The sequence below is a fragment of the Eretmochelys imbricata genome, chromosome 7, assembly GCF_965152235.1.
Source record: "Eretmochelys imbricata isolate rEreImb1 chromosome 7, rEreImb1.hap1, whole genome shotgun sequence".
NCBI lineage: Eukaryota > Metazoa > Chordata > Testudines > Cheloniidae > Eretmochelys > Eretmochelys imbricata.
In genome coordinates, this window is record NC_135578.1 from 50761480 (window position 1) to 50783128 (window position 21649).

The 21649-nt window shown below is 50.5% G+C and overlaps 1 protein-coding gene across 1 annotated transcript in view; it reads right to left on the reverse strand.

Annotated features, from left to right (window-relative positions):
* Positions 1-21649, reverse strand: part of MST1 (macrophage stimulating 1) — a 59704-nt gene that overhangs the window by 25317 nt on the left and 12738 nt on the right. The window contains exons 3-4 of the mRNA XM_077822820.1: positions 15845-15957; positions 14149-14263 (exon numbers count right to left, since the gene is read on the reverse strand). Coding sequence (XP_077678946.1) covers positions 14149-14263; positions 15845-15957 — 228 coding nt within the window. The remainder of the gene's footprint in view (positions 1-14148; positions 14264-15844; positions 15958-21649) is intronic.

Genomic DNA, 21649 nt, shown 5'->3' on the forward strand with positions numbered 1-21649 from the left:
TGACAGGGATGTGTTGCTTCCATATTTACTATCTGCATATAGAAGCGTGCCCCAAGAATCCACAGGGATTGCTCCTTTTGATCTCTTGTATGAAAGACAGGGCGGGGACCCTTGAATTTGATCTATGACTCCTGGGAAGGCAATACTGAAGAAACAGAATAGCCAGTAGGGGAGTATGTGTCCCACTTTAAGGAGAGATTGCAGGCTGTCATGGATTTGGTACAGCAGAACCTTAGGAAAAATCAGGAAGATCAGAAAGTTGGTACAATAGGCATGCTGAGGAAAGAGCTTTTGAAATTGGGAATATGGTTCTTGTGTTGATTCCTGTAAGGAAGAATAAAATGCAGGACATTTGGGATGGACCATATGAGGTAGTGGAAAGGGTTAATGAGATTACCTATAATGTCAAGAATCCTCATGGAAGAGGAGCTATGCAGATGGTGCATTCTAATAGACTGAAAGCTTACGTCAATATGATTTGTTGTGCTCATGAGGGAACAGGATCTGTCCCTTTGATTGACCTAATTACAGAAACCCTGCTGGAAAGCATGGAGTTTGGGAACAGTTTAAATCCTACCCAAAAACAGGAGATGTTAGCCCTGTTAAAATACCACAGGCAAACATTCTCCAACCGGCCAGCTTTAACTAACATGATTGTTCATTCCATTCAAACTACCCAGCACCTAGCAGGGCATATTGGGCCAAGGGGGAAATGCAAAGGCAGATCCAGGAGAAGTCTGAAGGCATGTTGGAAATGGGAATAATTACTAAATCAAATAGTCCCTGGGCCTCTCCCATTGTGATGGTGCCCAAGAAGGATAAAACCATGAGGATTTGTGTGGATTACAGAAAGCTAAATGCAATCACACAGCCTGATCCATACCCCACACGCTGCATACAGGATTTATTGGACCAATTGGAGGATACAAAGTTCATAAACACACTGGATTTAACTTGAGGATACTGGAAAATCCCCTTAGATGTTGAATGCCCAGGAAAATTCTGCTTTCATAGTGGATTCTGGTCTGTATGAGTTCAAGGTTCTACCATTTGGATTAAAAAATTCTGGTGCCACCTTTATGAGACTCATTAATCAGGTTTTGCGTGGGTTGCAGACCTTTGTCAGAGCCTATATAGATGACTTGGCCATTTTCAGCTGCTCCTGGGAAGATCATCTCTGCCACATGGGAGTTGTGTTACAAAGGCTAAGGGAAGCCAGCCTAACTATTAAAATCTCCAAACATGCCTTAGGAGCTGCAGAGGTATCATACCTGGGACACAGAGTGGGAAGCAGATTGGTACACCCTGATCCCCTGAAAGTAGAAGCCATAAAAGGCTGGCCTGTTCCTAAAACAAAGGAGCAAGTCCAATCTTTTATTGGGCTTGCCAACTATTATCGCAGGTTTGTAAAGGGATTTAGCAACATTGTGGCCCCCATAACAGACCTTACCAAAAAGGGGAAACCAGACGAGGTAAAGTGGACTAAGGCCTGTGAGAAAGGCTTCCCAAAAATAAGAGTCGCTAGCTAAGGAGCCTATATTAGTCATCCCTGATTTTGGGAAAACATTCCTGCTGTGCACAAATGCTTCTAATGTGGGGTTGGGAACTGTGCTGATGCAGGATGGGGAGGGAGGTAAAAGGCACCCCATTCCATATCTAAGCAAAAATTGACACCTATTGAACAACACTATGCTACTATAGAGAAAGAATGCTATGCAATTGTGTGGGCAGTAAAGCAGCTCAAACCCTATTTGTATAACAAGAAGTTTACAGTGTTCAGTGATCATGCTCCCTTGGTGTGGTTACACAAAGCGAAAGGAATCAATTCTACAAAAAGAAAAGGAGTACTAGTGGCACCTTAGAGACTAACCAATTTATTTGAGCATAAGCTTTCGTGAGCTACAGCTCACTTCATCGAATGCATTCAGTGGAAAATACAGTGAGGAGATTTATATACACACAACATGAAAAAATGGGTGTTATCATACACACTGTAAGGAGAAAGAAAAGGAGTACTTGTGGCACCTTATCTTTTCTTTTTGCGAATACAGACTAACAGGGCTGTTACTCTGAAACTGTAAGGAGAGTGATCACTTAAGATGAGCTATTACCAGCAGGAGGGGGGGGGAGGGGAGGGAGAAAACCTTTTGTAGTGATAATCAAGGTGGGCAAGGTGGGCCATTTCCAGCAGTTAACAGGAATGTCCAAGGAGCAGTGGGGGTGGTGGGGAATAAACAGGTCTGAGATCGAGTGACCAGAGAGATTGAAGTGTTCTCCAACTGGTTTATGAATGTTATAATTCTTGATCTGATTTGTGTCCATTTCCTGAAAAAGCACAAGAACAAATCCGCAAAGACACACCCCTGGAACCCCGACCTGGGGCATTCTATCTGCTACCCAAGATCCATAAACCTGGAAATCCTGGACGACCCATCATCTCAGGCATTGACACCCTGACAGGGTCTGGCTATGTAGACTCCCTCCTCAGGCCCTACGCTACCAGCACTCCCAGCTATCTTTGAGACACCACTGACTTCCTGAGGAAACTGCAATCCATTGGTGATCTTCCTGATAACACCATCCTGGCCACTATGGATGTAGAAGCCCTCTACACCAACATTCCACACAAAGATGGACTACAAGCCGTCAAGAACACTATCCCTGATAATGTCACGGCAAACCTGGTGGCTGAACTTTGTGACTTTGTCCTCACCCATAACCATTTCACATTTGGGGACAATGTATACCTTCAAATCAGCGGCACTGCTATGGGTACCCACATGGCCCCATAGTATGCCAACATTTTTATGGCTGACTTAGAACAACGCTTCCTCAGCTCTCGTCCCCTAATGCCCCTACTCTACTTGCTCTACACTGATGACATCTTCATCATCTGGACCCATGGAAAAGAAGCCCTTGAGGAATTCCACCATGATTTCAACAATTTCCATCCCAACATCAACCTCAGCCTGGACCAGTCCACACAAGAGATCCACCTCCTGGACACTACGGTGCTAATAAGCGATGGTCACATAAACACCACCCTATACCGGAAACCAACTGACCGCTATTCCTACCTACATGCCTCCAGCTTTCACCCAGACCACACCACACAATCCATTGTCTACAGCCAAGCTCTATGATACAATCGGATTTGCTCCAACCCCTCAGACAGAGACAAACACCTACAAGATCTCTATCAAGCATTCTTACAACTACAATACCCACCTGCGGAAGTGAAGAAACAAATTGACAGAGCCAGAAGAGTACCCAGAAGTCACCTACTCCAGGACAGGCCCAACAAAGATAATAACAGAACGCCACTAGCTGTCACCTTCAGCCCCCAACTAAAACCTCTCCAACGCATCACCAAGGATCTACAACCTATCCTGAAGGACGACCCATCGCTCTCACAAATCTTGGGAGACAGGCCAGTCCTTGCCTACAGACAGCCTCCCAACCTGAAGCAAATACTCACCAGCAACCACACAACAGAACCACTAACCCAGGAACCTATCCTTGCAACAGAGCCCATTGCCAACTGTGTTCACATATCTATTCAGGGGACACCATCACAGGGCCTAATCACATCAGCCACACTATCAGAGGCTCGTTCACCTGCACATCTACCAATGTGATATATGCCAGCATGTGCCAGCAATGCCCCTCTGCCATGTACATTGGTCAAACTGGACAGTCTCTACATAAAAGAATAAATGGACACAAATCAGATGTCAAGAATTATAACATTCATAAACCAGTCGGAGAACACTTCAATCTCTCTGGTCACTCGATCTCAGACTTAAAGGTTGCAATATTAAAACAAAAAGACTTCAAAAACAGACTCCAACGAGAGACTGCTGAATTGGAATTAATTTGCAAACTGGATACAATTAACTTAGGCTTGAATAGAGACTGGGAATGGATGTGTCATTACACAAAGTAAAACTATTTCCCCCCCCCCCCCCCCACACACACACACACACACACACTGCTCCTCGGAGGTTCCTGTTAACTGCTGGAAATGGCCCACCTTGATTATCACTACAAAAGGTTTTCTTCCCCCTCCCCACAACTCTCCTGATGGTAATAGCTCATCTTAAGTGATCACTCTCCTTACAGTTTTCAGAGTAACAGCCGTGTTAGTCTGTATTCGCAAAAAGAAAAGGAGTACTTGTGGCACCTTAGAGACTAACAAATTTAGAACTCCATCCTCTTTGGAATCTCCCTTCAGGTAGCTGAAGGCTGCTATCATATCCCCCCTCACTCTTCTCTTCTGCAGACTAAACAAGCCCAGACTAAACAAGCCCCCTAAACAAGCAGGGGAAGACTTATTTTGCTTCCAGTGGCTGTGTTGGCAGACAAACGGGGAGCCTCTTCTCCAGTCAGCCCCTGACTGAGACAGGCTCCCTTCTTTTCTCCCCATTCCAGGCCTGGCATTGGCTGCAGGTATAATGGGGCGGGGCTAGCTAACCCACAGGTTTTCTTTCACCTCTGCCGTGCCTGGCAGCTGTCTCTCTGCTCCTTCACACATCCCCCCTCATGACCCCATTTGGGGTCTGCCCCCCCACAACTGTCCTCCACCATCCCGTGAAAAGAAGTCCACATGCAGATAGACTCTCCTGGCCCAGTGCTGGATGCAGAAGGTGAAAGGCTGGAGGGAGAGGTACCATCTCATGATTTGGGGGCTTGTGTCCTTCATGGCATGGAGCCAGTGGAGGGGGCGTGGTCAGTAACTAAGGTGAAGTGCGTGCCCAGAAGATAATAACGAAGTGAGTCCATGGTCCATTTTACCACCAGGGCTCATTTCTCGATTACAGAATAGGCCTTCTCTCACGGGAACAGTTGCCTGCTAATATACAGGATGGGGCGTTTGTTGCCCTCTACTACCTGCGATAGAACTGCTCCTAGGCCCACGTCTGAGGCGTCTGTTTGTAACAAAAACTCCTTGGCGAAGTCAGGGCTGTACAAGACGGGTTCCTTAGAGAGTCGGGCCTTCAGAGTTTGAAATGCCACCTCACAGGCTGTGGTCCACTGGATCCTTTTAGGACTCTCGTTCTTGAGAAGATCAGAAAGGGGGGCTGCAATGGAGGAGAACCCTGGGATAAAGTGGCGGTAATATCCAGCTAGTCCCAGAAATCGACGTACCTGCTTCTTTGAGCCTGGTGTGGGGCACAGCTGGAGGGCCTGGACTTTGCTAACCAAGAGTCGGATTATACCTCTTCCCAATGTGTACCCAAGGTAGGTGGTTTCGTGCTTCCCAAGGTGACATTTGGTGGAGTTCTCTGTCAGGCCAGTCTCCTTGAGGGACTGTAGGACCGCGGTCACATGTTTCAAATGGTGCTGCCAGTTGCAACTATGGATCACCATGTCATCTAAGTACATGGCTGCATATCCGTTATGGGGGCGGAGAATTTGGTCCATTAGCTGCTGAAATGTGGCTGGGGCCTCATGCAAGCCGAAGGAAAGATACCCCATTGCATATCTAAGCAAAAAATTGACACTTACTGAACAACACTATGCTACTATAGAGAAAGAATGCAAGAACGCAAGAACTGGAAAAGCCCAAAGGGGGTGGAGTAAGCAGTTTTTCTCCTGGTCTCCGGTGTGAGGGTGATCTGCCAAACAGGGCTGTCCTTAGGATGTATGGGGCCCTACGCAGTATTATCAAACTGGTGCCCCATGCCTGACGGCAGCCCGAGCTCACAGCCCAGCAGGGGGTGGGGAGGGACCAGACAGCAAAAGATAATGAGACGCAGGGCCCGCCTCATGGTGGTGGAGAGTCACAGTTCCCTGCAGAGACCCCTGTACCCTCTCCCTCATGCAGAATGGACATGCAGAAGATACCTAATTAAAAGCACTAAACTTGGGAATAAAAAATGTCAGTCACAGGTTTTTTGATATGCCCTGAAGTTTGTCAGACGTTTATTTGCAAAAACTTTGTAGTAAGGGTGAGTCAGCTGTCTTGCTGAATACAACTTTAAATATTATGGAATACATGATGCAGCTCTTCTCTGTTTTACATTTTCTTAATCAGTATTTCTAAGCTGATTTTATATTTTAAATGTACTCTTAAGCCTTCATAAAGTAATCATTCCAGATTACTACATATTTAACTCACTGAAACAAAGACATTATTTTAAATTATTCAGTCACAGAGTGTGTTCATAACAATGTTCATTGCTTTTAGAAAAAGGGAACACTAATTTACCTTGTGTGATCTCCATAACAATAGACATGTTTATGAAATTTCACCAACTTTAAAAAATATGTTTCCAAAGATTTTAGGCATAACAAAACATTTTATATCTTACTAAGGTACTGATTTTACTGGAGGGTTCTCTTAAAACTAATTCTTCAGATACTCAGAAGTAAAGAAAGGGAAACTCTTTTTCCAGCTATCTGGAAGGAAAGGGGTGTTGTCTCTTTAAGGGCTCTCTTCAATGGGAGGGTGGGGGGAGGGGATGAAAGGAGAAAGGGATGGACAGAAAGGACAGGAAGACTTTGGAAGCAAGTTATTTTTTACTATAGTAATTAAAATGTATATTTTAGATAAGGGTGGTCTTTTGAAGGATTTATTTAAAAAGATATATGTCTGAAGATCCAAGCATTTAAGGCTAAAGATGATTATGCATCTAAAAAACCTATGCAAGGATTTTTTAGAGATGTGATTTTATAATCTTCACCAACACAGTAATGAAATATTTTTAAAGCCAATTTTAAACTAAGGTCCTGTAGACTGACATGTTCTGAGTAAATATTACAGTAATGCACAACTGTTTTGGTCAGTAAATTCAGAAACTGACAGTATATACCTAGGGTTTGGCAAATGCCTGTTAAATGGCTTAATTACCCCTTGAATGGCTCTTTAACAGTTTCAATGTTGTGCTAATAGGTCTGGCAGGCTAGAATGCTTTTTCCCTTTTAACTATTAGATCCCCTCTGGAGGAAGACTCACCAGGCTGCAGCAGCCAGCTGTGGGAGCCTGCAGGAAGGGTCAGAAAAGGGATTTGAAAGCTAGGAGGGTGGACACTAAGACTCAGTGGTACCCCAAATTTTCAGGTGCCCTACGGCCCTGCTGCCAATAGTAGAATCAAAGAATATCAGGGTTGGAAGGGACCTCAGGAGGTCATCTAGTCCAACCCCCTGCTCAAAGCAGGACCCATCCCCAATTAAATCATCCCAGCCAGGGCTTTGTCAAGCCTGACCTTAAAAACTTCTAAGGAAGGAGATTCCACCACCTCCCTAGGTAACGCATTCCAGTGTTTCACCACCCTCCTAGTGAAAAAGGTTTTCCTAATATCCAACCTAAATCTCCCCCACTGCAACTTGAGACCATTACTCCTTGTCCTGTCATCCGCTACCACTGAGAATAGTCTAGATCCACCCTCTTTGGAATCCCCTTTCAGGTAGTTGAAAGCAGCTATCAAATCCCCCCATACTCATCTCTTCTGCAGACTAAACAAGCCCAGTTCCCTCAGCCTGTCCTCATAAGTCATGTGTTCCAGTCCCCTAATCATTTTTGTTGCCCTCCACTGGACTCTCTCCAATTTTTCCACATCCTTCTCGTAGTGTGGGGCCCAAAACTGGACACAGTACTCCAGATGAGGCCTCACCAATGTCAAATAGAGGGGAACGATCACATCCCTCGATCTGCTGGCAATGCCCCTACTTATACATCCCAAAATGCTATTGGCCTTCTTGGCAACAAGGGCACACTGTTGACTCATATCCAGCTTCTCGTCCACTGTAACCCCTAGGTCCTTTTCTGCGGAACTGCTGCCTAGCCATTCGGTCCCTAGTCTGTAGCAATGCATTGGATTCTTCCGTCCTAAGTGCAGGACTCTGCACTTGTCGTTGTTGAACCTCATCAGATTTCTTTTGGCCCAGTCCTCCAATTTGTCTAGGTCCCTCTGTATCCTATCCCTACCCTCCAGCGTATCTACCACGCCTCCCAGTTTAGTGTTGTCTGCAAACTTGCTGAGGCTGCAATCCACACCATCCTCCAGATCATTTATGAAGATATTGAACAAAACCGGCCCCAGGACCGACCCTTGGGGCACTCCGCTTGATACTGGCTGCCAACTAGACATGGAGCCATTGATCACTACCCGTTGAGCCCGACAATCTAGCCAACTAGCCATGCTGACTGTTCCTGATCACTTTCCTCTCATCTAAGTGCTTCAGAATTGATTCTTTGAGGACCTGCTCCATGATTTTTCCAGGGACCGAGGTGAGGCTGACTGGCCTGTAGTTCCCAGGATCCTCCTTCTTCCCTTTTTTAAAGATGGGCACTACATTAGCCTTTTTCCAGTCGTCCGGGACTTCCCCCGATCGCCATGAGTTGTCAAAGATAATGGACAATGGCTCCGCAATCACATTCGCCAACTCCTTTAGCACTCTCAGATGCAATGCATCCGGCCCCATGGACTTGTGCACGTCCAGCTTTTCTAAATAGTCCCGAACCACTTCTTTCTCCACAGAGGGCTGGTCACCTCCTCCCCATGCTGTGCTGCCCAGTGCAGTAGTCTGGGAGCTGACCTTGTTCGTGAAGACAGAGGCAAAAAAAGTATTGAGTACATTAGCTTTTTCAACATCCTCTGTCACTAGGTTGCCTCCCTCATTCAGTAAGGGGCCCACACTTTCCTTGTCTTTCTTCTTGTTGCCAACATACCTGAAGAAATCCTTCTTGTTACTCTTAACATCTCTTGCTAGCTGCAAATCCAGATGTGATTTGGCCTTCCTGATTTCACTCCTGCATGCCCGAGCAATATTTTTATACTCATCCCTGGTCATTTGTCCAATCTTCCACTTCTTGTAAGCTTCTTTTTTGTGTTTAAGATCAGCAAGGATTTCACTGTTAAGCCAAGCTGGTTGCCTGCCATATTTACTATTCTTTCTACACATCGGGATGGTTTGTCCCTGTAACCTCAGTAAGGATAGTCCTTCATTAAATCTAAAATGGTGATGTATTCTGCCTTTCTGCCTTTCCCAGCCAGTTGAGCAGTTCATCAATCTGAGGCATTGGATAAGCATCGAATTTTGATACTGCACTGACCTTGCGGAAGTCTATGCAAAAGCGGGTGCTTCCATTGAGCTTAGGGACCAGTACCACAGGGTTTTTGCAGTTGTTGAATGACTCCTCAATCATCCCTAATGCGAGCATTGAGCAGAGGTCCTCTTTCATGTCTCTCTAAACTTCTGGGGAAGGGGCCAGGGGTTTTCTCTGACCGTAATGCCCAGTTCCATCTGAATATGATGAGTTATCAGGTGAGTCCACCCAGGTTGGGTTGAGAAAATGGAAGAGAAGGCAGTAATCAATTCTTGTGCCTGACCTCTCTGCTCGGGGTTAAGATTGTCCCCAGTCTTGACCACTCTGGGGTTTGAGGCCTTCACGGCCTGCGGGCTCTGGTGGGTACGGTGCTATTAGTAACCTTCCTGGGCTTTCCACAGTTTTAACAGGTTCATGTGGTAGATCTGTTGTACCTTATGTTTGTCCAGTTGCTTGATTTCATAGTTCACCTGCCCCACACGCTGGATCACCTCATATAGTCCTTGCCAGTGGGCCAGGACCTTCGACTCTGAACTGGGCAACAATAACAGCACCCAGTCACCGGGCTGAAACACCTGGAGGCATGCCCGTTTATTGTAGGCCGCTTCTTGGGTATCCTGGGCATGTAGGAGATTCTCCCTGGCAAATGAACCTAGGGCCTCAAGTTTCTCCCGCAAGTTTAGCACATACTGTACCACATTGTTGGCTCAGGATGCTTGCTCCTCCCACATTTATCCAACAAGGTCCAAAATCCCCCGGGGTTGCCTCCCATATAAAACCTCAAATGGTGAGAAACCAGTGGAAGACTGCAATACTTCTCGGACTGCGAACAAGAGAGGCGGGAGCAGCTGGTCCCAGTGTTGGATATCCATCAGGACAAATCTTTGGAGCATTGTTTTTAGGGCTCAGTTAAAGCACTCTACCAGGCCATCCATTTGCAGATAGTAGACAGATGTTTGTAAGGTCTTGATCTTGAATAGATGGCAGAGCTGTTTGAACATTTGGGACACAGTTTGTCCCTTGATCTGTCAAGATTTCCCAGAGCACCCTGACTTGGGTGCAGATGTTCATAAGTTCCGTCGCCACTCCTTTGGAGTTCATGGAGCGTAACGGAACTGCTTCGGGGTCACATAGTCCACCACAACAAGGATGAACCTGTATCCAGCAGTGCTCTTTTCAAGAAGGCTGACTAAGTCAACTCCAATCTGCTCAAAGTGTACGCCTACAAGTGGGAGGGGGATCAATGGGGTTCTCTCAGCTGACCATGGTGCGGTGAGCTGACACTCTGGGCATGAGGCACAGAAATTGGCCACATCTCGGTAGATCCCTGTCCAAAAGAACCAACCTAAAATCTTGGCCAGCGTCTTTTCCCTTCCAAGGTGCCCAGGCATGGGTATGGCATTGGCGAGCCACATAACTTCCTTCCTGTCGAACCTCTTCAGTTGGTTGGTCTATCTCTATGAGGTATAGACGGTCACCTTGAATCTCAAAGCATGGGAACCGTCCCGCATGGCGGGGTTCAACAGTCTCCCCATTCACCATTGCCACTTGGGTATATGCCCGGTTCAGGGTGTCATCAGCCCGTTGCTCCCCCAAAAATTCAGAAAAGTGAGTCAGGATCTCTGATTCAGGTAATGGAGTGAGTTCCCCTCCTGGCTGGGAGGGGACCTGGTGGGTCCGAGTTGACGCTGAGACCTGTGATGCCCCTTCACCAGGGTCAGCAACCTCCCCCACGCCCACAAGGGTCACTGCTTCAGGCTGGCCAGTGGCCAGAGGTAGGTGTCCTTGACCATTGGACGGCAGCCCCACCAGGTCTGCTAACAATTCCCCAACATAGTCCCAGTCCTGGCCTAAAATAATTAGGTAGACCAGTGTTGGGGCCAGACCGACCATCAGGGGCTCTTTGCGTTTCCCTATTGTTAAAGTCATTTCTGTGCCGGGGTAGGCCCTCACATCTCCATGCATGTACTGCAACATGATGGTGCCCTGAGTTGGGCCAGGATTAGGTCTGAGTACACCATGAATCTAGGAGTCCCATCACTTCTTTCCCATTTATCTGCAGTGGGATGGACATGCCTGCAGAGCCCAGATCTTCCCAAAGCTACATTCTATGTACGGGCAGTCTCTGGACCAATGCCCAGAATGGCCATATGTGAAACACCGGTCCTGCTCTTGGGTGGCGCGTGGGGTTTCCTGTCTGGGTACCCAGGCAGTTGGGTCGCAACAGGCCTCCCTGAGTTCTAGGCCAAGCAAGGGCCCTGGCCAGGCTGCTGATGGGGCTATGGTCTCCTGAACTGCAGGGTGGGTAACCAGCTCTGGTCCTCTGGATTGGGGGGCCTGGTGCCTCTGGATTCTCTAGACCTCCGGAGTTCTGGTAGGGGGGATGGAGGCCAATGTTCCTCATGATCCAGGGGTCCCTGGATGGTTTAATCCTTCAGGGGCACAGGATTCTTGGTTCCAGCCAACCCTGAAGGGATTTTCATCTCGGGGGACTTGGCGGCTAGGTAGTTCTCCATGAGCTGAATGGCCTCCATCATGGTGTCAGGGTAACACATTCCAGTGTTTCACCACCCTCCTAGTGAAAAAGTTTTTCCTAATATCCAACCGACACATCCCCCACTGGAACTTGAGACCATTGCTCCACATTCTGTCATCTGCTACCACTGAGAACAGTCTAGATCCATCCTCTTTGGAACCCCCTTTCAGGTAGTTGAAAGCAGCTGAACACAGTATTCAAGATGCGGGGGTACGATGGATTTATATAGAGGCAACATGATATTTTCTGTCCTATTATCTATCCCTTTCTTAATAATTCCCAGCATTCTGTTTGCTTTTTTGACTGCCGCTGCACATTGAGTGGATGTTTTCAGAGAACTATCCACAATGACTCCAAGATCTCTTTCTTGAGTAGTAACAGCTAATTTAGATCCCCATAATTTAATATGTATAGTTGGGATTATGCTTTCCAATGTGCATGACCTTGCATTTATCAACATTAAATTTCATCTGCCCAGGATTCTCCATCAGTGACATTTTTTAATTCAAGATTGGCTGTTTTTCTAAAAGTGTTTTGGGGACATTTTCTGGCTTATTTCCTACAGGGGGTCAGACTAGATTATCACAATGGTCCTCTCTGGCCTGGGAATCTCTGAACCTTCCACCCATTTGGGGATGTCCCCAGCACATTTGAGCAGGGCCGCCCAGAGGATTCAGGGGGCCTGGGGCAAAGAAATTTTGGGGGCCCTTTAATTAATTAAGGGGCCTTTTTAATTTTTACTCACCTGGCGGCGCTCCGGGTCTTCGGCGGCATTTCAGCAGTGGGTCATTCACTTGCTCCGGGTGTGTTCAGCGGCACTGAAGGACCCGCTGCTGAAGACACTATAGAATACTATATTCTCATGGGGGCCCCTGCAGGGCCCAGGGCCTGAGGCAAATTACCTCACTTGCCCACCCCTCTGGGCAGCCCTGCATTTGAGAGGCTCCAGTGCCCTTTGTGGGGTACAGCACTAATGACAGGAGTTCCCATCTCTGTGAGAGGCTGTGATGCTGTGCGACTGAATATGACTATTTATATCATCGATATTGCCACTGTTAGACAATTACAACAAATCTTGTGCAACGTTTGTCACATAAGGTGTCAATGAAAAAGTTATGATTGGCTAAGTATGGTTATCCTATGTGTATGCATAGGATACATTTGTGTAGCTGAAGTTATGAATATTGGCTATTCATACATGTGTGCTGTATTCCCGGGTAACAGCCACCAGATAAAATTTAAATTGAGGCCAGACAGCTTTCTGTTGATGTCCCATCAAGGACACTTAGCTCTCACAATGGGCCATAGAAGAAACTCCTTCCACCCTGATAGCTCTTCCTGCAGAGGGAGGCTTCAGCCAGAACATGGGCAATAGGTGCCCCTATGAGTCATCTAGCATGTAAGGACGTGGGATATGCTCATGTGAACCTGGACTCCATCTGGGCCAGTAACTTTCCATGCTTTTCATGTAACTTTTCCAACTTTTCACCTGGACTGTGAGCTTTGTTTGAGACAGTAGATTTCCAGGCACATGGCAGAGGATATAAAAGATCCCTGAGATATCTCCATTTGGCGCTCCATTTCCTGGCCTGATTCTCTGGACTGTGGATTTAAAAGTCAAAGGAGCATTTTGAATTATGGACTGAAAACCTTCCATCACTGCTAAAACCTGATATAAGGACTTTGTAATCACTTGCATGTATATGATATGTTAACCATTATTAATTCTCTTCTTTTCTTTTATAATTAAACCTGTAGATTTTAGTCACTACAGGATTGGTACCAGCATGATTACTGGATAAAATCTGGGTTGTATGTTGACCTGGCTGTGTGGCTGATCACTTGGGATTAAAAGGACCCTTTGTTCAATGAAATTGGTTTTCAGTAACCACTCATCCTAGAGTCCAGTGCCTGGGTGGTGAGCCAAGTGCTGTGATGCTTAAGGAGACTGCATCTTTCACTTCCTGTTAACCAGTGTGGTGAGACAAATTTACTTTGATTACAGGCTTGATATATCTAATGAGAAAACAACCCCCAATCTGGAGTGAGTCTGCCCTATTTCTCCACAGTCTGTCCTGAATTTGACATCCTTAGCTGTGACCCACTGAGGCACAGTGACAGAGGCACCATTTACTCTGGACTTCCCAGAGCTGTCAGCTCCTGCAATACCAGCCCAATGAGAGGAGGAGCATGCTGGGAGCAGGGCTGAGGGGAAGCTAGCCCCTTCCACCAGAGGCCCTGCCCCCCAGCCTGCCACACTGACTGGCCAGACCCCTGGGCTGGGGTGAGCCAGCCCGATCTGCTCTTGGATGCTCCAGCCCCTGGCCACCAGCCCAAGCCCCAAGCTCCAGGCCCCTGACTGGAGCTGAGTCTCCACCAGCTTCAGGGGAGAGGAGGAAGCGTGGGCGAGGCCACAGCCTCAGTTAGGGGAGACTTAGCCTCCCCTGGCCTTCGATACTCACTGCCCATGCCAGTGGACCCCCAGGTGGCACAGCCCCATCCACCATGGGATAGCCCCACCTCATCTCCTAGCACGGGGTGGGCATCACCCTCACAGCACCTGTGATCATGGGGAATCTTCAATCTCCACTGCTGGCAGTTCTTCCCCTTCTCCGTCGTGGACTGCATGCCCCGGTAGCTTCTCCCATCTCCCCTAATGCAATTCTGCATGTAATCTGTGGGTGAGAAGGGTGCCTCCATGAGCCCAGGGATGGGTGCCTTGCGAAGAACCTCCGTGGGGAGAGCAACCGGCCCTCAGCATGAGCAGTTCCTGCAGCTCCGCAGCTACTCCAGCCAGCAGTGGGGAGCAGGCAACCATCAGCCCTGTAGCAAGTGCGCTGGGGAGCTAGAGAGCTGGGGCAGAACTGGGCAGCCTCCCTGCAGTCGGGAGTCGGGAGCTGGGGAGATCTGAGCACAGAGCCAGACACCAGAGCACTGGTGGCTTGAGAGTGGTGGAAGAGCTGGCTCCTGTGGAGTGCAGAACTGGCCAGTTTGGGGCTCCAGGAGGTTGCTGCCCTAGGAAAGGCTGACACGGGATAAGCAGAGTGGCAGGAGTCAATGGCTGTAAGGTTGGAGCCCAGCAGCCTGGCAGCTGTGAGCACAGCCGGGGGTGCTGTCATACAGCACAGATGGCCATGCCACCCCTCTCCTGGGCCGTGCGAGCGGCCAAGTGCCTGCTCTGGAAATGCTCCTGCCCTCACTCTGCCCTCTCGCCTGGGGCTCACCTTCTCTCACTACAAACCCTCTGACGGGGTAGGAGCTGCCCTCAGCTGGGCTTGCTCTGTGGCTGGACACACAGCATGCCCCAGGCAACAGACGGGCACAGGTGTGTCAGCCTCCAGGGCAAAGCCAGCTCACAGTAGGAAGCATCTGGATGGCCAGAGCCAGCAGCGGGATCCTGGAGTTAGGTTTGATCAGCCCAAGGTCAAACTGGGTGAAAGCACTGCTGATCCTGCCCTTGCCCTCTGCTCCCCCTGCCCTTCACCCCTTGCCCTTTTCCCTGCCCCTCACCCTACACCCCTGCCCCCACCACTCCCCTGGCCCCCCCGCCCTCGTCCCCACCCCCCCTTACACCACTGCTCCTGGATCCCCCTGCATTCTCCTGCCCTTGTCCCCACCTTACACACCTTTCCCTCCTGCCCTCATCCCCACCCTATACCTCTGCCCCTGCCCCTCCCCCCCGCCCCGGCCTACACCCCTGCCACTCTGGCTCTCACCCCCTGTCCTCATCCCCACCCCCCACCCTACACCTCTGTCCCTGGCTCCTCCTGCCCTTATCCCCACCCTTGCACTATAACCCTGCCCCTGGGCCCTCCTGCCCTTGTCCCCTGCTCTCATCCCCACCCGCTGCCGTTGTCCCCACCCTCTGCCCTACATCCCTGCCCCTGGTCGCCCGACTTCATTCCCCACTGACCTACACCTCTGCTGCTGCCCCCTGCCCCTCACCCCCTGCTCTGATCCCCACCCCTCGCCCCCTGCCATACACCCTTACCCCCACCCCCATCCCACACACCTGCCATCATCCCCACCCCTTGCCCCCTGCCCTATACCCCTGCCTTCATCCCTGCCCCCTGCCCTACACCTCCACGCCCGTCTCTCCCGCTCCTCGCCCCCTGCCCTCGTCTCTGCCCTCCTCCACCTCTCTGCCCTACATCCCACCCCTGCCCCTCACCCCTGCGCTTTATCCCTGCCCTTGTTAGCACCCCTTGGCCTTCATCCCTACCCCACCCCTCACCCTCACCCCTGCCCCCACCTGCCTTTCTTCTGGTAGAGATCATAGTGGACGTTCCTCTGCATGTGGGTGTGCACCGAGTGCTGGGTCCATGGCAGCAGCTGGCAGCCGTGGTGCTGGTGGTTGTAGTGAAAGGCCCTGAAGATCAAACCAAGAGTCTTATCCCAGCTCGGACCAGACCACAAGTCCCCAACCGCGCGGCAGACCCCACCTTGTCATAGAATCATAGAATACCAGGGTTGGAAGGGACCTCAGGAGGTCATCTAGGTCCAACCCCCTGCTCAAAGCAGGACCAATCCCCAATTTTTGCCACAGTTCCCAAATGGCCCCCTCAAGGATTGAACTCACAACCCTGGGTTTAGCAGGCCAATGCTCAAACCACTGAGCTATCCCTCCCCCCTGTCCTCAAGGGCTGGGCCAGAGCCAGTGCCCCAGCTCATGAGCCCTCTCCAGCACCTTCCATCACCATAGCAGGAGTCACCACCCGTGCCTGGCTACAGCCTAGTGAACATGGGGGGAGTTCCGAGTAAGGTGACAGAGTCCTCCCCCACCCCAGCTCTAGCCCTCAACTCCTCTCCCACCCCAGCTCCTCCCCTGCCCCGCCTCTGGATCCCGGCTCCTCACGCACTCCGGCTCCACCCCACAGTTCCTGGGGATGCAGTGGGGGCTGGAATGGGGCAGACTGTGGGTGGAACAGGGCGTGGCCATGGGGGGAAGGGGCAGAACGGAGGCGGGACTGCAGGCGGAAAGGGTGGGGATGGGTCCAGTGTTCCCTCTACTATTTCTGACACATGTGCGGAATGAATTTTATTATGTTTACCAATATGGAGGTGATGTAAGACACATCACTTCCATAATGGCACACATAACAAAATTCATGTGGTGGGGTTGGGGCCGAGGGGTTTGGAGTGTGGGAGGTGGCTCAGGGCTGGGGCAGAGGGTTGGGGTGCAAGGTGTGAGGGCTCTGGCTGGGGATGATGGGTTTGGGGTGCCGGCTGCCCTGGGGCTACAGCGGGGAGAGAGGACTCCCCCCAGCTCTCTCTCCCCGCAGCAGCACTTGGGCTGGGAGGAGAGGTGCCTCTCCCCGCCGTGGCAGCTTTGGGGCTGGGGCTGTGGGATAGGAGTCTTTCCCCCAGCCACAGCAGGTCCAGCCGGGCTGGATTGGGGCCAGAGGAGGGGTGTCTCTCCGCCTGCCTCAGCAGGTCTGGGGCTGGGCTGGGTTGGAGCCGTGGGATAGGCGACTCTCCCCACCGCAGCCCTGCACGCCTGCACAGCACTTAATAGGCTGTTGCACAGCCACCCAGCTTAGAGGGAATTTGGGAGGGGCCCCCCACTTTCTCTGGCCCAGGGCTCCACAAAACTTTAATTTGCCTCTGGAAGGCCCACCCCAACTTGGGAGCCAGCTGGCTTTGCCCAGTGGGAAAACAAAGGGCTGAAGAGAGACACCAGGTGTTTTGCCCAGGAAAGATAACAAAGGACGGAGGAGGGGCCTTTGGGGAGGTGATATAGCGTGGTTGACTGGCAGGAAAAATGCTTCTGGACTGGGACCAAAGAGATTGGGACAGACCTAAATGGACTGTGCTGTAATTTTCTATTCTGCAGCTACCCAAGAATTTCTACACTGTGTTTCTAGACAAAACAATAAACCCTTGTTTTACAGTGCTGGCTGAGAGTCACTCCACTCTAAAGAGGTCAGGGTTTCATTGCTCCCTCTGGGTGTGCAAACGGCCCCCCCTGCCCCCAGGGTCCAGTTCGAGTGGACTCACTGAGAAAGTTCGCAGAGTGAGGCAGGCATGCTGAGGTCTCAGAGGTGCAGTTCCAGGAGGCAGTGGAGTCAAAGGGCTTACCCCAGCAAGAGTGTGACCCTAAGGAGGGTTAACACTCTAAAGGGGTTCCTCCCAGGGACCGCTACTGAGAGTATGGGAGAGCACTGGACTTGTAGTTCTATGACACCCCCTCTCGCAGCAACACCATTGATCGGGCCAGAGCCCTCTGCCATGATGGTAACAGCTCCAGCCCACTAGAGAATTTGGCTCCTGCCATTAGCTGTCTGCCCCATGTTACCTGTCAGCTCTGTGTTCCTGGGAAACCAAGGTGCAGTATCCAGCCTGTCTGATTCAGGAAGGACCCCACCCCAGCCTTTGCTTGAACCAAAACCGATCAGAAGAAAGATTTATAAAAAGCAATGAAAAGACAGTGGGAGACACACCTAAACCCCTCCAGACAAGGGTTACAGGATTAAGGAAACTCCCCTAGCCTCATTTGCATCAGAGATGGGACACGCATCTCCATTAGCATACAGAATGGAGAACAGAGATTCCAAGGCAAGAACCACATGGAACTCTGGGACCAGAAAGGCAGGGAAGCACTGCATGATGCGGGATCTCTGCTCCAGATGTTAATGAACCCTCGCCTGCACACACCCAGCTCAGCAGTTATCAGACCTAGTCTAGTAATAAATCCTTTATTGGTATCTGTAGCGAGGCGGTGTGGCTCCCCGCCACCCCGAAGAGGGTCGAGCCCCTCCAGACACTGGAGTGGGTGGAGCCAGGAAGCTCTGAGCCTGCCCCTCAGAGGGACAGGCGGCAACCTGGAAGTATAAAGGCGGGCCCTCAGAGCTCACTAGAGGACCAGTGGCCAGAGAGGCCAGACATAGCCAGCCTAACCCGTGACTAGAAAAAACCCCGTGGCCCCAGGTCCACACCAAGACTGGCTGGACCTGCCCTACGCCAGCTATCCAGGGGAGTTGCCGGACCTGCCCTGCGCCAGCTATCCAGGAGAGTTACCAGGCCGGCTGCTTGTCCACTGCCCTGAGGAACCCATGGTGCTGGACCCCCCTGGAGAACACTGCCGTGATCCAGGTACCAGAAGTGGGGGAATTAGGAAGTAGCCCGGGGACAGCCGACCCTAGTCTGGCTGTAACTCTGCCAGAACCCAAGTCAGTGTGTTGCGGCCAGGATCCCCACTGACCCAGCAGCGGGTCGTTTGCCACTGCTAGGGCCCCGGGCTGGGACGCAGCGGAGTGGGTGTGCCTGTGTTCCCCCTGCCACCCAACTCGTGGGTGGTAGTCTCTCCCTCTTCCACATCCTTGGAGGCCTGGGCTAATTCACACATGCTGTGTTGCTCAGTCCCTGCCCGAGAGCCTGAGCTACTGACTATTTGGTGCCTGCCCTGACCCACAGCCTGGCCTGCTAACATTGGGCTATTTGCTCAGCCCCTGCCCGAGGGCCTGAACTACTGACTATCTGGTGCCCCACCCTGACTCAGGGCCCGGGCCTGCAGTGCTCATTCCAGTTACCACAAGGGCTGCCGTGGGAGACTCTGGTGGCCAGACAAATTCCCCCAAAGTCAACTGTGTGTAGTGAGCTGGTGTGGCTCCCTGCCGCCCCAGAGAGGGTTGAGCCCCAGCATAGCCCCTTTACAGTATACAAAACACTGAAGCTGCCTAATTGCATGGTGAGCTCCCTCGAAGGAACATCGCCCTTGGCAGGAATGATCAGTTCCTATTGTCTAGCCTGAACAAAACAACTTTGGTATATTCCCTTGAGCCCATAAACAAATCTAGTGTTCTCCCTTTAACCATTGTTGTTTCCCTACAAAAAACCCCTACCCATGCTCAGGACCTGCCTGGATCCAAAATCTGCATCAGTTACATTGGGACTTCATCTTCTCCTGACTGATCGTGCTGGGGGCTCTGCCTGTCTCCAGCACTCCGGACCCTCAGCTACCACCACTACCTGGGAACCCCGACCGGTTCAAGCTGCATGGATGACCCATCTCTCTCTCTCTGTTTTTTGTCCTACTCTAGGTATAGCTTTCTAACCCTGACTTGTGTGATCAGGTATAGTTTTCTAAACCTGACTTTTGTAACCAAATTTAAGATAGATTTAATATTGAGCCTGTTTTGATTGTTTGGCTCTCCGTGTATGGTTATTACCTGGCCATAAATAATTTTTATGGTTAAGATGGTTGCTTCCCTCCCTCCATCTCTCTCTTTTCTGTGTTTTTGGCTTCCCCATTTGCTCTGCAGCAACGCTCCTCCTACCTAAGCTAAAGATCCCTGTAGCACCCAAAAATCCTGTGGGGTTTGCTCATCAAGGGGGTTACTACCAGAACAATTGTAACGTGAAAGTGCGGATAGGGACGTGCTGAACCTGTGGCATAGGAGGGTGGCAGCTTGGAAGTGCTGTACGACCTAGCCTGCTGAGTCCAGGGGCATATAAGGGATCAGCTTGGGAGTGCTGATTGACCTGGTCTGCTCAGATGCTGTGATAAATGAATCGAAGTGGGGAAGATTGGAGCAAAATGGGTGGAGGTGGCGGAGAATAAGAAAGCTAGTAGCAGTTAGTATGGATATCAGAAGGGGCAACCCATGACGACACTCCACCATTGGGATCAGCCCAAGGCCCCACCTCACAAGGAGGAGCCCTCCACACAACTAGGGAAACCCCAGGTGCCCTCTCATCTCACCATGCTACTCTCCAACCACCCACCTCACCGAAGCCCACAGTCAGCTGGGTGATGCTTCAAATTTAATGAGCTGCGGCATATGAAGGCCAACTGCCCCAAGAGCACCAGCCGACTGCAACTCATCACCCCAGGGTCCTACCGAAAGCCCTCAGGCCCAGATGCCTCACAAATACCCACATAGTGAAGGGAAACTGTGAGTGTGGGCGGGAGGAAGATTACTGTGTGGAGAGACTCTGGAGCACTGGTGTCAGCTAGTCACCAATCCCTGATGGACCCCAAATTCATCGACCCAGAGGCCAGTGACAGTGCAACCCTTTAAGGCCAACTCTTTTTACTTGTCTACAGCCAAGTTGCCTGTCCAGTACAAGGGCTGGTCAGGGATATGGACTTTTGCAGTCTATGATGATTATCCCATTCCTGTGCTGCTGGGAGAAGACTTAGCCAACCATGTAAGACTAACAAAAAAGGTGGGGATGGTCACCAGCAGCCAGGCTAAACAGGCCTCCACACCTAACTCCATTCTTGAGTCTCCTACAGGGACCCAGCCAGAGGTGGTGAAACCAGACTCCAGACCAAAGTCTATGGCAGCAGTTGTAGATCCAGTTCCTGGGACCCAGCCAGAACCAGCTCAAGAATTGGAACTGGGGGAGCAGTCAGCACCAGAGCCCGTGCTTGCAACCCTACCAGAGTCAGGGGAGCCAGTACCAAAGGGCGCTGAAGCCTGAAATACAACCTAGTGCACCAGTGGAAAGCGGTTCACAATCGATGGAGACAACCCTATCACCTGCATTGCTTCCAGTGGGACCAAGCCCAAGTCCACAACCCAGCGAGGAACTAATTCTCCAGCATTAAGGGAGCAGTTCCAGGTAGAGCAGGAAGCGGATGGAAGCCTCAAGGGAGCTTGGATGGCAGCACGACCCACCGCCTCTCAGATCTTCCAATGGGCCCAGGTTTGCTGTAAAAGGAGGACTCTTATACAAGGAAACCCTTTCTGATGGGCACAAGGAGGACTGGCATCCTCAGAGACAGTTGGTAGTTCCAACTAAGTATAGGGAAAAGCTCTTGAGCTTAGCCCACGATCACTCTAGTGGCCACGCTGGGGTGAACAGGAGCAAAGACAGTTTGGGGAAGTCATTCCACTGGGAGGGAATGGGCAAGGATGTTTCTACCTATATCCAGTCTTGTGAGGTGTGCCAGAAGAGTGGGAAAACCCCAAGACCCTTCTCCAGCCACTCCCCATAATTGAGGTTCCATTTCAGCGTGTAGCTGTGGATATTCTGCGTCCTTTCCCTAAAAAGACACCCAGAGGGAAGCTTTACATACTGACCTTCATGGATTTTGCCACTTGATGGCCGGAAGC